Below are 17,131 nucleotides of genomic sequence, written 5' to 3' on the forward strand. Positions count from 1 at the left end.
AAAAAAACATTACTGGCAGGAAGACGCTCACGTTAGAATTGGCATGAATTGTGTATTACGTCCCGACAGTATGCCAACAATGCGAGTGACTTCATAATGTCAATTTGTTTTTACACTACGTGACAGTCGTAATGTGATGCAAATAAATTTCCCGTCAGGCATGCATCACACCTTCCAATATCCCGTTGTTCTTTCTTGGCAAACTGTCACGCACACCTCTGGATGGCAGACAAACGGGAGTCCACACATTGCATGGGCTCTGCGATGGCACTAACACCTTCAACCTTGTAGGCCACGGCCTTGGCTAGACAATTCAGCAAAGGGTCACTTGATCGGTGGGTGCCAATCTTGCTGGCGAGCTCCCGCACTTCTGCAATGTGGTGCCATGGGCAATGGACCACACCAGGCATGAGCGAGAAAGGGGGCAAGTTTTTCCGTAGCATCTTGAACAATGACCGAGTAGTCCATTACGTTTTGACTGAGGCCAGCTGCTTGCGTTTCCATTGTCCTCTTGCTCATCTGTTCAATACAAAATCCAGTAACACTTGTACAGCGTACCTTCGGACCCAATGAGTGGTTGACACAGTCACCAAAACTGTCAGCACTTTATTTCTTGTTATAAAAAGCACAAGTGCCATTGGCTTCGTGAATTTGCCAGCACAGCAGACAAGGTGACAGAGCCGATCATACTACACAATTGAAACACAAGAGACTCCAAACATGTTGCACAGCCCAGGAAGAGGACATAGAAATAATTGTGCACAAAAGAAAAAAAAAAGTGCTGACACTTCCACTACAGCAACATTTCAGCCACTGGGTGCTCCATCAGTCGGAAAGGGCGTTCACGTCCATAGATGCCCACATAGATACCCGAGAATGTGGACATTGAAACAGCCACTGTCGTAGCACACTTGGTAGCGCATTGCACACGTAATGCGAAGGTTGTGGGCTTGGTTCCCACTGGCGGCAAGTTATTTTTTCGTCAAATTTCATTGCCCATTATCATTGCTACACTTCAATCAAAACTACACAACTTCCCTGTGCTTTCCTTGGCTTCATATGGTCGCAATTCAAAAATTGGGCCTCTTGGTCACTCCCACCCTTCCGCTCTCGTTAATTGGAAATTACTTCTTAATGTAAATCTGTATTCTGGCACTAAACTATCTTTTTTTGGCATTGCACAATTTATGGTACCCTGGTGTCCACTTTGTCTAAGGAATGTCATTTTACATGATTTAATGTTCTTGGTACGTTAATCCAGCACATAACTATATTTGGCTCAAGAGATTTCTCGCTCTACTGGCAGCACAACTTTCCGCAATGGAACTAGTATCACAAACAAAAGGTTAATGATATGAATTTTAATAAGAGTGGTGCATGTAATATCACACTGTGCCTGTCCAAATGCCCAAATTAAAATTACATTAACTGCAAGGTCTGTCACATTAAAAGCATGTAATATAACTGCGTACAGAAAAGTGAGTTTTGTACTACACAAACTATTATTGTGGACTACTGCTTTGTGCTTTGCACAAAATTTACAGTGAAATACCTCCTCACATCTTTTCATTATAAGAATCTTGAAATTTACTTTGTTGCATACATTGTTAAAATGAGCTTAGCTGTGCAGCCATGCTACCTGATCCAAATTTTTTTTTTTTAGAAAAGTCAGAAAATTGTTTTAGCCAACAAGAATTTTAAAAATTTCTCAGTGAGTAAGGCACAAAGATGATAAACTGAAGAGAGCAACCCTCACAAGGCCATTACACTAAACAGTAACAGGTAGTGGCCAATGTAAGTAAACTTTTGACCGACATTCTCAATTTTTTTTTTTGTACAGCGCTGATGCCACATGCCTGTCATTGGCACCCAGATTCTTGTTGCTTTGTCATAACCTGAAGAGCATGTCTGCTTCAGTGGCAAAAATATGCTCAGCCTAACGATGGCGCTAGTACATATGCCAGAGTAGTAGTTATGGCGGGAGTTTAGATTTAAAGCCAACACATTACTTCCTATTGTCGAGTCTACAGAATTGATTCAAAAGTTCTGCACGTAAACAAATGGTACTTGGAAGTAAACAAGTGTCAAGCACTGGCAGCTATGCAAGAAGTGGAAATGCTTGGGACCAAGTGTCTGCAAACTGATACAGTACAATTCACGCTAGACAAATGATACCCAAAGCATCAAGAGTGATTAGAAGAGTAGCAATACTAGACTGTTTCCCCAATTTGCAAATGCGCTTCTCTGCACTTTACATGTGCTTGACCAATGGTGGCTGTTGTTCAAATGAAGGAGCGCTAGCTGCACACACTGGCACTTGTCGCGCACGGTTTCTTCACAAGGCCCACATTCACATGTCACAATACGACCAAACTGTGCTTGTACAGTCGGGATCACTTGTGAAGAGTGGTCGAATGACTGGCTGCAAACTGTGCCAGCGTCCATAAGTGCTAGTTTCCACAAATGTTTCTTCTATAGCCCATGGACCCAACATGCAGCACGACCATGCATGGTCTGCGATGGCAGCCTGCACTTCTTTTTTTTTCTGGAAGACTGCGGCCAACTGATTACTTTAGGCAAGTGCGATTCAGACTATATGCAGTGTGCAAAAGCGAGCATCCCACCATTAGATGAGCAAACTGCCTCGCAGGAAAGCTGCTGCACAATTCTGAAAAGGATCTGTCACCCACCACCGAGTCTGCTACATCACTCTGAATGTGGACAGCAGGAAAGGCGGTTATTTCAAGTACCACTGCAGAGTCCTAGTTTTGCAAGGCATTCAGATGCAGTACACTTTTATCATGTGCTTTGCCTTCTTTCTAACAAACTACTTTGGGTCAACTTACGGGCATGCTTACAACATTCTTGAATGCTCGGACGCTCATTTCCCCTCGGTGACGGTGCAACTACAAAGACCGAGGATGCACAGTGTACTGCCAACTTGATGGTGGGGAGGCCTTGTGCAACACATTCGACCGCCTGGGGAGGTGCGGCCCTTTCTCGGTGCACAGACATTCATTAATCTCCTCTCGTAATGCAGCTGCCATAGCCAGGAATGAAACCAAATCGGTATTCTGTGCTCGGCCACAGTGGCAAGTGCTGCTTGACTAAGGTGACAGAAAGTATCTCAACGTTTAAGCCACAGTCCATTTGTCTGGACCCACTGACACATTTCACATGGGCCAACACCAGTGGCAATAGTGTAGGGCACAGCTTTTGCGAGGTCACAAGATGAACAGTGCCAAATTTTTCAACCCTTTGCTGGCATGCGCATTTGATGTAGAAGCCACATCATCCGAAAAAGCATTCAAGTAAACAGACATATACCGATTTATTTCAGCAAATGTACTTATTCCCGAGACTCTCAGGAGTACTTCAGCACTGTGTGGTAGCGTTTGAAACACTGCTAGAGGCCCAGATTTGCAGTGCAGCGCTGTAGGGCCCTTAGTGTCACTTTCTTATTTAAGCACGTCAGGAGGGTCTCGGCATGTGATCACAAAGGGCCTGTGCACAGGCCTGAACAGGCATCTCTTTCTGGCAGTGGTACTGCACTCCCCCCAAGCAAGCACACGGCCCCCTGGTTAGCCCACAACCACTATCTCGGACATCAGGGGAATAAAGTGGAAAATAAGGTGAACTCATACCCTCAAACACGATTATGTCAACCAAGTGTTAATATGTATGTACGTTGTTCTGCGCCCTGCAACTTATTTATATAGTATCATACATGACAGTATACAGCTTATAAGAATCGAAGAGCTGATTGTGCAAAATAGCCGATTAACTCATGGGAGCATCATTGCAGATGCGATAATACAAAGAAATAAAACTACTTTCCACATAGACTCTGTGTCAAATGAAATAGCAAAATGACACTAGGCAAATTATGCTGAATCTGGCTGTGACATACAGTGAGAGTCACCCTACACCCTCTGCTACGATTAGGAGGACAAATTCATTGCAGGACCATAATCAGAATATACATGCCGCACATGCCAGATGAGTGCTGAGCCTCACCGAGCAGACAAGAGCCAAGCCTATTTCACACTTAGTCTAGTGCTTTGGTAACTATCACACCAACTAACAAAGCTGTTATTTGATTGCTAAAAACAAAAGTTATTTCTTTCCTAGTTCATTTTCTTTTATTTTGTGGTCTCATCAACACTACGAAATGCAGGTAACCATGCCCCGACCCAGGAATTGATTGTCTCGATGTTGCACCAAACAAACAGGGCATGTAAGAAATGTTACTATTACACATAATAGTAACATGCATAATAAACATTCCCCAGTTGCAGATTTAAGGTCAGCGTGTCTAGGTGCCGTTATAAGCACAAACAATTTAACCTGGAGATACTATTATAAGTGGATTGCACCGTAGTTATTACACAGCAACAATAAATTTATGTTTGGAATTGCTTACAGTACCCGTAACTTAAACGTAATGCCATACGTGTGATTTGCTGTCCTGCACACAAGCACAGCTGCATAAGCAGATAGGCTAGTACCATGTTGGCACATGCAGTCAATGATGAAATGCATGAAAAAATTGTGAAACCGCACTTACTAAGTATTACCCAAATCTATCAACACCCAAGCACTGCGCAATTTTGATTGAAAGCAGCATATACTAGGCGATACATTGCATTTCGACATTTTATTTGTAAAGCAAGAATGATGCAAGAAACAAGGAGGCCAATCAGAACACGGAAACAGCAATATCAGAGATGACAGGTGCTCATCATGGCTCATTGTTCATTAGGTTTTGTTTCAAAGCTATACTCCAGGCATGAAAGGTATAAGGTACTGGAGACCTTAACCACAGGATGTAAGTACTTACTGTGCATCAAAATCTTAGTGTATCTGGATGCCTGTCACCCACATTATTGGTGGGTGACTGGGAATGGAGTGCTAAGCAGCAATTCCTTAGTCCCTGAGCTACCACAATATGTACTGCCCAGAATTCCCATAGCATATGCACAACAAAGACAAGGACATAGTGCATGTGACGAGCACCACTGCAAACTTGGAACCACGGTTGTCCCGTCTAGTATGTTGTCCGTTACTTTTTTTCTCTTCTCTAAAGTTCCTCGTCATGGTGCAGTGAACTAACCAGCTCCCCGAAATACCATAGCAGATTAATGGTTGCCAGAGTTGTTGTATGTGGGAGCGACGATGTGCCATCTTGCAAACCAATTCAAACATGGTCTTAAAGAAAAGACAAAAATGCACGTTTGCAAGCCAGGCTCAATGTAACCTGAGCAACGAGTGCTCATCCAGCCTGCTTCATATAGGGCACCCAGGGAACATCTAACTACAAAAAATGCAACATTGCGATCTATGGTAGACATTCAATTTCTTCACAATGTGCAGAAATATCTCACTGCATGAACCAAGGCCATGTTTAATGCAAGAGCGTTCACTCCACACAGTGCCATGCCACTATCTGTCAAAACGCAGCCACAGCAAAACTGAATCGGAAATAAGTTTTTCAGGACTCGGTGCTGAGCCAAAAAAAAAGACAAGACCACCAAGTTCTAGTAGTTACTGGGGCAATGGTTGACAAAAATTGCATGTTTAGACTGAAGAGTGAAGCACCGACTACGATAGCAAGGTTTATCAGTGCGCTTGAATTTCTCGGATGGTGTTGTAACTATATGTGTGAATGTGAATTCATGCACATGAATGTGCCAAATTTCTGGCACCCTTAAAGACGCCCTGCAGGGCCTGTAACGACATCCACAGGTACCACTACATTGCCCGTAAAGAGCCGCACCAGTAAAATTGCACCACTTTCAGGTTCGAGCACCGATGTTGTTTTGAACCTTTAATATCTAATAGTCCAAGAAGATTCAAAATAAAAAGGCATGTGCTGTGAATGTTATGCATCATGAAATTTTTTTGCAATCTGCCATTGTCAAAATTCTTTGGAATAACTGGTATCACCAACTTTAGTGATTGAATAGTGTAGCAATCTAACCCGCATATACGGCATGCATAAGCATATAGCACACATACACATAAATATACGTGGAGTCCAATGCTATGATGATGGCAAGAAATTGCTTGGGGTGTCCATATAATTGCTACTGCAACAGAATTGCGCTACACTAATGAGAGACACTGGCACCACTACACCTATGGCTTAGTGGGAGGTCTCTCTTTAGTACACGGCTGCTTTTTGGACCATATGACCCAGCTTGGTGAAAAGAATCTTAAACAAACCTAGGAAAACTCCAATAGCCTAGTTGCTGCTCCAGACTGTCGCACAAAGACCACGCGGTCTTTGTGCAACGCTCCAATTGGTGCACTGACTTTGCAGGGTGCAGCCAGGAAGAGTTCAGTAGGCTGCATATCGCATTTGTTCTCCAACATGCATGCAGAGCAACAAAAATGCTCAGACTGGCATGATGCCTTGACAGGCATCATGCCAGTCTCAAGGTTGCGAGGTCTCGGGTCTTAACATCAGCTCTTTTGGGCAACATCAGCCCCGGTCTTCTGCCTCTTCTTCCTTTGTGCTGTTGCTGCCACTCACCGAAGAAAGTACATTGTTTGCTGATGGATTGGCAAGAGTTCCCACAAGGTTCAGAAACCATATTTACCAAGAATACAGGGTCTCACAAGCATCAAGTACACATACACTACTGCCTTTTGTTACACAATCTGTCTTTTGTTGCACAAGCAGTCTTTGGCTGCCACAAGGCTATAGCAGCATCTGCACAAGAACATAAGCCTTGATTACACTGCACTTAAAATGCTGCCGAAAAGTATTCTGCATCAGAAAAAAGAAAGAATGCCTCTGTTGGAGTCACTTACTCGGAAGTGTAAAGACAAGAATGGGAATGATCGACTTCCTGCCAACTGCTTTTCATACCTGTCCGTCACAGCCAACATCTTCGACTGGTGCGGCTTGTACTGCAGCCACTCTTTTCTTCAGTGTCTTGCATTTGTGGAAATGGGATGGCAGCTTTTCAAGCATAACAAAGCCCTATCACCAGGTGTGTTCCGTACACAGTGCACAGACAAGGAAGCTTTAAAAGTACATGTGCCTTCAAGCTCTTCTAAAGCACGGCAGCACAGCTGCTCTCATATGGCTTCACAAAGAGGTAAGCATTCGCCCAGAGACCTGGCCCCCTAAAACACTTGAGTGAACAGTCGAGCGCTAACCCTGCCTCTGCAGTCACACACTGGCCGAAAGACCTCTTAGCCAGTGCAATCCCGATTTGTAGACTACCTATGCCTGGCAATCCAAAGTATGTTAAATGCTTTCTTACATTTGATAAGTGCACCTTACACAACACATATGAGCTTTCCTGTAAGCACATGTTTTCTTGTCTGTCATTTGGGGTAACCGAAGTGACAGTGACAGAGCTGTTATCAGTGCGCATGTACACTAATGTCAGTCAACATCTTGTGTAGGATGTTGTAGTGCACAATCTTGTCAAGGCATGTCAGACAGTGGGTGAAAACTGACAACGGGCACACATGCACGCACACCCACAGACAGCACTGGCCAGTCGTCATCTGCTTGGAGAGGGAGAAAGGAGAGACAGCATACGTAGTGCACATGTTTGTGATGCAGATGTCTGTTTTTGGCTGCCCTCTGCTCGTCATTCAGTCCTGTGGGAGGAGTACTCCTCCTCGCTGGCTCAGGCATGGACTGTGTCGCAGTCCAGCTCCATTAGTGACTCGTGGTACGGTGGAGGCTCCTCGGGCGTTAGCAGGGAGCAGGCCTCCTCTGCATCTGGAATGAGAGGAGGAGCCCTTCCGAGCGTCAGCGGCTGCACAAGCACATCACACACACACTGATGCAGCATACGTGAAACATCGGTCTTCCGAGTACAAAAGGACTGAGAATCAAACAAGCAAAAGTTTGCACGGGCAATGCATGCCCCAAAGTGAATGGCGCTCTTGTGCTTACGTAGATTAAAAGGCCGACGCTGCCACCTTCCCACACACTGCCTCGAACTAAGTGCAGCCTTCAAGGCCTTCAGTTGTTTTTTATAACTGCATTTACACACAAGTGGGAACTCTGCCAAAGCAGGCACTCTTGGGACATCTCAACAGAACATGGTGCCCAATTCATAGTAATTGTGTCTCCTGGGGCACCTCCAGCATTTCACAGACAAGCTGCAGAGCCATTAATCTGCCTCCATGCTTTGACCCTAAGACTCAATATGCTGGGAAATCTACACCACAGCTGTCAAAACTGCATTTTATTTTTTCAACTTAGTCTACTCTTCAGCAGGTCAAACACAGTGCACTTGTATTTCTGATCTTTGATACGAGATAACTATAGAATAGTTTATAGTTCACCACGAACCATGAATTTTAAAGGGCCCCTCTCAGGAGGCCTCATAGCGAATTTTGGTCATACACTGGAAGTTGTTACATGCTCTCTAGGGAACATTCCACTTACAGCAAGAATTTTTCAAATTGGTTCATTAATACAAGGGGTACAAATAGTTGTGTTGCAAACCCATGATTTTAGGAGGTGAGCTAGACTGCCACCGTAGACACCTCTCCACTTGTCCCACTTAGCTTCTGCAAGCAAAATTCCTTCCCCAAGTTCTCCCATACCAGAGCTGGAGGAATGCGTCAGGTCCTTTTTAAGTTTTTGCTGTGCAGAGCACTTCCGGCGACCATCTCGCACACGAGCTGTTGAGTTTGTCTTGTTTTGCACTGTGCATAAGAACACCTGCATTACTAAGTCTGTTACGATTCTGACCAGCATCAGAGACAGTCTATGTAGACAGCTAAGGAGACAGCTTTGAGGCCATGTAATGGAACGGGTTTCTAGCCGTCTGGAAGACTTACAGAAGACTCGTCTGCGACGTGACGCCACCTCACAGCAACAAGTTGAGAAAAGCACACATTATTTCTGTTTTTAAGTCTTTGTGCTTGCAAACCTATAAAAAACACAATGTAGCTTGCACTAAAGGCATAGGATCATGTGTCTAAGTTTTTTTGTGTGCAGGCAACTTTCCTGTCAGCTTTCCAAGTGCCCTGCTCAGCCGCCATCTTGTTTGGACAGGAAATTAGCCTGCATTGTTTTCGACTTTAATGATGTCTTTGCAAAGCTGTCTACTTTGACGTCTTCGTGAGATCTGGAACGAGACTGAAGATGGCTGCTGCCCACTTAGCCATCTACTTAGCCGTCTATGGCGAGTATTGGAACACAGCCATTGTCTAGCTGCTTCTGCACTACATTGAAATGAATTCCTCAGTGCACACAAGTTTGTTTCCTTCTTTTGCGTGCATGACTGTACAATGTGAGAACAAGCAGACGAAGCAGAAGTACATCCCTCTTTCTATGGCACAGAGTAAAACAAAGACCCGCAGGCATCCAGTATGTAGGTTTTACTGTTTCTCTAAACTTGAAATCGTCTAGTGAAGCAACGGATCGAACAAATAACTGCTGTAGCCTCAAATCATCCTTAAAGTCGCATGTCACGGTGAGCGACATTTCAGCAATATGAATCATGTAGGCACACGTGTGAGTGGGGCTCCCTCGAAGAGGGCACGCATAGTTTGGTTTCAAATTTCAGCTGTTTTCATAACATGCGGTGGTGTAATAATTGGCAGACAATTGTGAGCACACAATGTATACACTACACTTATTGTTTAAAATGGCCAAACCCCGTGAGGGGCCCTTCAAAGGCAGAGACAAGACTCGGCAGAAAAGCAAGAAAGAATGAGCTTGGTGACACTTGCCATTACTATTTACGTTAGAAGGGAATGTGCATACTATCAATCCTTTGTCATCACCATCACCGGGGGGCGGCAAGAAGGATAAACCAAAGCACGTTAGTCCTGCCAGGCATTCTAATGGCTTCCATTGCTTAGAATATGGCACCAAGCACAAGAAAATCCCATGAAGTGTTTGTGTGCAAGAGTACACCGAGATGCATGCGTGACGGGTGTCAACCTACAGGATTGCCATACTCTCTTGGTTATCATGAAATTCATTCTGTCACACTTCAAGGCATGGGAGCACACTTATGACACCAGGACTAGACACACACTGCAGATAAAATATGCAGTGTGCTTTACACAGTCACACACAGCAGTGCTGTACAAAAAAGAAACGTGGACGAAAAGTGTTGTACATATAGATAAAGATGGTCTTCTTATGTGGTTCCTAAACTGCAATGTGTGCCTTACAAACAATTACTCTGCAATAAAGAAAAGCTACCCCTTGGCACATCAATGATAGAAACATGCGATTGGTAACATGCCTCTTTGTAAGGATTGTATGTTGATTTATGGTGTTAAGCCTAATGGCAAAGATAGCTATAGCCTTTACGAATGTCACAATGCCTCCATGTACACACACACTTTTGAAGAGACTTTACAACAGAGTTAAGAAGCAGGCTTTCGCTCAAAATTCTTATCAGTCTGTACAGTAAACCCAACCCAGACAAGGCAACGTGTCTTGTCCAGAAATCAATACAAACAATCTGTAAAGAGACAGAAGTAAGGGTAAGAAAGCAATGACGCTGCAGTTTGAAGAACATGATGCCAAGCGATGCTGTACGCAGTCCCACAAGATGGAGTGCTACAAATGAACAGAACCATCAGCAAAACACAGCAGCTAATTAAAAATTCAGTTGTTTACTACTAAAGCATCTACAGCATTGAAATGTCACACTGTTTCATCGTACTTGGGCAATTACTCTATACATGCATGCATAGAAAAACCAAACACGTAACACACACAGTTAACTATTGGGATGCATCAAAACTGGAGACCAGAGCAGCAGCGTTGACACGAGAGCAACACAAGTCATGGCGCAACAACTGTAGGCATTTTTATTCATCTACAAAATCTCTACCACCCCGACCTCCCTGGTTGGGGAAAGAGCAACATGGCTTCACGTAACGATATCACTGCATCTCACCGGCTAACAGCAAAGCAGTGAACGGTGAACACGTGGCACAAATGTCTTTGGGTGAAGTTGACGCTTGCACATTGCAAACGGGGCAGTTTGAAAAGCAAAATGGGTGAACCACAGCAGAGCAGAGCGAACAAAAACTACCAGTCAAAAAGAAGGGACTAATTGAAATCAAGTTTTGAGCAGCAGTTAGAAGTGAATTGCACAGAGTAAGGCTACAATGCAGACAGTGAGAAACTTTTTATGCAGAAAACGAATCTTTTGAAAAAAGTTTTTGTAATAGAACACTAATGCCAAGCAAGCCGTCGTATGGGATTTCACAGTAATTTTTCCCGGTGACAATGCAATGAAAAACACTAGAAAAAAATAGAAATGAAGAGAGCGCAAGGGAAAAAAGGGAATACGGCACAATGACTCGGGTGTCATTCTAACCTAAAGGAGTGGCCAGCTGCAACACACAGCGACTGCAGCAGCACACAACCGTGGCCCTCCGAGGAGGAGCCCTACACACGCACACAACATGCACGCCTTCGCAACGTACTTTCGCGTCGCTTTACCGAAGCAACCAACGAGTTCTGCATGCAAGTGCACCTCTCTACTGCCTCGATGAAGCATATCAATATCAGTCCAATAAAAAACAACTTAAAAGATCTTCTTCGGCGCCGAACACACACAAAACCGCAACTCTCTAGATGTCGTGTAATCTCTCTAAGCTCTTGTCATGCCGCGCATCTGCAACAGATGGGCAGTCCCTATGCCGGTGCAGCGACAACCTCTTTGGCAAAGTTTCTGTGCCCCTCGAGTGTACCGCTTGTTTTGGCCAGCCACTGCACAGCCGAGCCGACGGGCACACGAAACGAGTCCCTGGTGTTCTTTTGCAAAGCGTTGCCGTCCCGATGCCGTAACCAGCTCGGCTGCGATTGGCAGGATCGCGTCGGCGGGTGTCGTTGGAGGCCTAGGTCTCTAGAGGGGCGGCACATGCAATGCGTGTCGCAGCGGCTCCGTTCCTTGTCAGGAGCGCAGGCGGTGTGGCTGAAGGTGCATCGCAGGCCGCCGAAGATCTACAGGGTGAAAGGCAGAGAGAGGAGAGAGAGAGAAAGACGGGGAGAATGGATACAGCGTGCCATCCGTCAGCAGGTCCAGCCAATGATGGTCAACTCTGATTGACCCCTTAGGACACAAACAACTGGAAGTTATAAAGTCACCAAACGTTGCATAAATGCTAGGTCTACATGAGACTCTTCTCTTGCTGGCGCTCGACTTTCATGCTCCAATGTTCTTTCATGGAGCACGCAGTTTGATGTCACATTGCCACATGTGAATGCATTACTTGCCTGTATCAGACAAAAGGAATCGGAGGCGCACAAAGTCTGCAGTGACAGAACAGAAAAAAAATTGCAGACTTTGCTGAAAGAGCGAAGTGGTACGACCTATCGCCACAATAACAAAACATGGCACATGTTTTACCCCAACAGATGGCACCACTATTTTGTTGCAGCAAGATTTAATACATTACGCATGTTAATTTTTTCTTGATAAATGTAATACATTAAAAATGCAGCATTAAACTGCATGTACCATGAAAAGCCACCTCAATGCAAAATTTGAGTGTACGTAAGCCAGCAGTTTGGCCATGAAGTTTTTCAGACCTGGCGCTCCTATTCCTATGACACTTGATATTATTTAACATGTTATGGACAATTGATGAGAACAACACATCCTTCATTTGTTTAATAGAAAACTTACACAACCATGTGAAACCAACCAGCCTTAAGACCTCGAAGCTTTTACTTACAACTTTAAAGCCACACTCCAAAAACATGCAATTCTGCACACAGTGTACATTTATTTTCAACATACTACCGCACTAAGGGGTTAGAGGAAAAGAAGGGAGAAGAGTGGGTAGAAATGCAATGCTGTGCACAAACTTAAAGAAGAAAGTCAATGGTTCACAGCATTGGCACGGTGTTTTCAGATTGAGTAAACCGATGGTACATGCACAGCAGTGGAAAGAGACTCTTTCTTCCAGTCATTGCTCATCCTTCAGTGTGGCGTCAAGCAAACAGATGTCAGCGGGAAATCTAGAAGCCCTTGGCTGGTCACTGTGTCAGCTGGGGGTATTTGGCATTGTTTAGCAATGCAGCCATTGTTTTCCGGCACAGCAGTAAAGTTATGCAAGAGGCTATAAAAGAGCGCCACATCTTCAAAAACTAATGACTGTGCTGTCCACACATTGGTAATTCTTTGTGTGGTTTTCTGTGCATATATGAGTTGAGAAAGGGTCTTTTGGAGTTATTTGTGTGGCTTGAATAAAAGTTGCAGTTTCACCCGAAAGGTGAAGCATCAATTGCGATAGCAAATTAGCGGACAGCTATACGATGTAAGGATAGCAGCTTTATCGGCTGTATAAACTTGTAAGCATTTGCTTACTAACTAATTTATCAAGGATTGGTCATGCGCACACAAGCAAACAAACACGTCTCACTCAATGACCCCGGAAACATGCTGTCGAAACGCTGGAGTGAGGACGCAGGGCAGCATCAGTGAGCGAACTGACCTTCGTGCTGCCTCTTGCTGCAACATGAACTAAGTGGTGAGAACACGCTCGGTGCACTCTGTCCCCATCGCAGATTACTTTCAAGATAGGGCCCGTGCGGCTGCGCCATATGCAGCCACCACCAGAGTTGAACCCCCACGGTGCCTTGCATGGGACGAAGACGGCACACTTCCTCTCCGCTTTCCTCTTTTGCATGTGCGTGATTGAGCCACCATCGACGACTCACCCTCGCATGCTTGCACTCGTACATACAGCATACGGCAACAACATTGTCACCCTTGGACTTTATACGAAACATCACAGTGGCGGCAGAAAAGCGCCTGGGGTGTCCATTAATTGCTATCACAATAAAAGTCTGTTGCAAGTACTAGTATGATTGTCTGCCCTTTTCCCTTGTGTTCTGCTTGACATCTAAGACACCGCAATTGTGATGTGAATTGGCAAAGCCTGAGCGTTAGTTTTAGAATAGAGGTGCGGAAAGCCAATGTTAAATTGACTGGTGAGAAAACAAGAGTTCAGTATTTATAGTGCCTTGAAACCCTTCCAGGGTATGTTTGTTCTTGGGCAAGTAATCGCAGGGTGCCTGACTGATAACAGGAAAATATCTAGATTAATAAAAATATTGCAGGCACTTGGAATAGCAAGTCGCGAGTGGTAGCTCATCAATATCCTCGAAAAGAAAAAGGTACAGTCATTGCATTCTAGTGGAACTAACATGTGGGGCATGAACTTGAAGGTTAACAAACAAGACTGAGAAGTGATGACCGAACACTGAGTGACAGAAAAAATTATAGGTGTAACATTACAAAACGGGAACATGACTACGTACAGTTGACTCATTAAACCCTGATGTGAAATAAAAAAAAAAGAAAGCTAAAATACAGCCCTGCTTCAGTTGGCAGTACTTGCCCTCATTTACTTGGCAGCGCAAAAAAAAGGAAGGAATAGAAGTGGAAAGAAGAAACACACGATCACTCCACTTACAAGTGAATTACTAGCTAAAATATGGTCACTCCACAACAACTTGCCTAATTTTAATTAACTATTTTTCATGGGGTAAAAGTAGAAAAATACTGTAAAAATGACATAACAGCTCCTAAACAATGTAGACATCCAATCCATACCTGACTGAACAAGAAAAATGTAGCGCACCTCCAAATCTGCCAATTGAGAAAAGATTAAACCAGGAAAGTCTACTTTCTCAGAACAGAAATTTATTAACAATATCTTTAACAAGAACACTACATTGAGTGAGTTGGTTTATTTGTAGGGTAGCTCTAGAGCTACCCTTCAGATCACGAATTACACTTTCTTTACTATTGCTCACTTTCGGACAGTACTTTATTGTTGTCTCCGGCGCACATGTCTTATGTAAGGTTAATTGCATGTTTCATACTCTGCATTTATCAAATGACTCAGCAACAATCACAAACACAATGGTGTCCCATGCCTAGACCACGGTGTAAGAAGTAGCTTAGGTGACTCAGCGGCGCGGGCTGCGCGCTAAGCGGAGGGAAGGCTTGGAGTTCTTTCTATCGTGTCAAGAGAGGGCGCTGGAAACTAGCGCCCGCTGCGTCGACTTTGCGCGCGCCGAGATCACTGACCGATTGCCGCTGTGTTGTCGCCACGTGTTTTCTGCGCACCGTGTTTTGTCAACGCATTTTTCACTTGCCTGTCAGGTACGTCTCATCCTTCGAACTGTTCCATGAGTCTGCATAATGGGAAAGTGTTTCGTACCATTTTGCAACAGTGGTTACAAGTCTTGCAAACAAAAGTGCTCGCTTTTCAAGTCGCCAAACGAAGAAACAAGACTTGAAGCGTGGAGACGAGCTATACCTCGCAAAGACCGCGTGCTCCAAAGGACAGATCGAGTTCGTGAAAAACATGTTACATCTCATTTTATCCTGAAGACATGGTCTGCGGAAATTGACGGTCATATCCTGATGTCTGGAACAAGAAGAGCGGGCCTTTCAAAAGACGCTGTGCCGTCTTTCGAATTTTCGAAGGTGCACCAAGCTACCTCTCCAGGAAAATTAAAAGCCCTCGAAAGCAAGTGAGACGGCCAGGGCTTCCCACGGCTGCTTCAGTGAGCAACCCGAGCAGCGACAACAACAGCGTGCCGACGTCAGCGAGCAGCATAGATGTTTCTCCAGCAGACACCATGGAAACGTCTTCCGACTATACCATTTGGGACGCAAAGTCCAGTGAAAACGGCTTTTCAGTGCAGTATCTTGCATTAGCCTACCACAGCCTTCATGAGCAGCACATCTCATCGACGTAGCAGGAGTGAGGGACGTCGTGTTTATTGACGCTGCGGTGGCGCATAGGACAAGCGATGGATCGTCGGTACTGTTTAACAGGAAGGCACTCCATATCAAAAGTGACATGACAGTCCAAGTCTACATCTTAGACAAGTTGATAGACTACTGCAGTGGGGGTAAGTCCCTTCGCCACGTCAAGCCTTGAAGTTGAATCCATGTTGAAAGTTACAGACAGCATAGACGTGTGCAGCGGTGGGCCAAGTTTAAAGGACTTCCCTGATGTATACCCTGAATATGGACTCTCAAAAGACCTGGAGACACAACAAATGCCTCTTGGTAAGTCCTCAAGGTGCAATCTGTCGTCTGTGTTCTGGCCTTGCTGACACAGGATTCACGCTGATCGCCGAGCTGCGCGAGCCAAGCAGGAAATACCTTTCAAGCGTTTCAGATTGTCGGTGGCGCCTGCCCAGCAACAGAAGCTTTCTGCTTTGCGACATGCAAGGTCCCCATTTCAGCGGTCAAGAGCACGACTGGCAAAGCGCAACAAGCTGCTATTGGGCCAGTTGCAAGCGGCGATGCAGCAGCTAACAGATTTGCAGGAGCAAGAACTCAGTGAGAAGCTGATGGGACTTGATATACCGCCACCTTTTGATACAAGAGTGTATAGCAGCGGCTAGGTGCGCATCAAAAACAAGCAGATGGTATACAGACGACTGGACTCTGTTGTGCCTTTTGCTGCACATACGAAGCCCGGCCACGTACTCTTTTTTGAGAAATAACGACACATTGCCTTTGCCGTGCGTCACCACAGTGAGAAAATATATAAGCATGGTTGGTCAGAAGTGTGGATTTGATGAAAACTTCTTCAAAGCCCTCAAGATAAAGGTTGCCGCAAAGACCACATTCCAGCGGAGGGGAATCCTGATCCTGGACGAAATTCAAGTAAGGAGAGAAATGGCTGTCAACTCGCAGACAATGACATACACCGGCCTTGTTGATCCCAGAGAGCAAAATAATCAAAGTAATGAAATGGCAGATCATGGCCTCGTCTTCGCTTTTGCTCCGTTAGGTGAAGCCTACTTACAGCCAGTAGCCGTGTTTGCATCTAAACGACCAACTAAGGGGACGCTGCTTTCTCAACTCCTGATCCAGTGCATCGTACACCTGGAAAAAGCCGGAGTGTTCGTCGACGGCGTAGTGTGTGATGGTGCATCCACCAACCGCACGATGTGGAAGCATCTAGGCATCACTGGTGCACTGGGTGAAGTCCGTAATTCCTTTGAGCACCCATTGGACAGCTCTAGAAAAGTGTATGTACTGTCCGACACTCCATCTCTTCAAGTGCGTCATAAACAGGCTCCTGGATAAAAAAAGCTCTGAAAGAAGACGGAAAACTGATAAGGTGATCCTATTACGAT

The 17,131-nt window shown here is 44.9% G+C and overlaps 1 protein-coding gene across 6 annotated transcripts in view; it reads right to left on the minus strand.

Moving 5' to 3' along the window:
* Positions 1–585: 585 nt before the first annotated feature.
* bbc (choline/ethanolaminephosphotransferase 1 bbc) overlaps positions 586–17,131 on the minus strand; it is an 87,354-nt gene continuing 70,808 nt past the window's right edge. For 4 of the 6 annotated variants that reach the window (XM_075690895.1, XM_075690889.1, XM_075690888.1 and 1 more), the window contains one exon: positions 586–7,744. In XM_075690895.1, the coding sequence (XP_075547010.1) occupies positions 7,650–7,744 (95 nt within the window). In that variant the 3' untranslated portion in view covers positions 586–7,649. Of the gene's footprint in view, positions 7,745–11,120; positions 11,957–17,131 lie in introns of those variants that run through there. The other 2 variants (XM_075690892.1, XM_075690893.1) reach the window with 1 other exon arrangement.

The sequence above is a fragment of the Dermacentor variabilis genome, chromosome 4 (genome assembly GCF_050947875.1).
Source record: "Dermacentor variabilis isolate Ectoservices chromosome 4, ASM5094787v1, whole genome shotgun sequence".
Classification (NCBI taxonomy): domain Eukaryota; kingdom Metazoa; phylum Arthropoda; class Arachnida; order Ixodida; family Ixodidae; genus Dermacentor; species Dermacentor variabilis.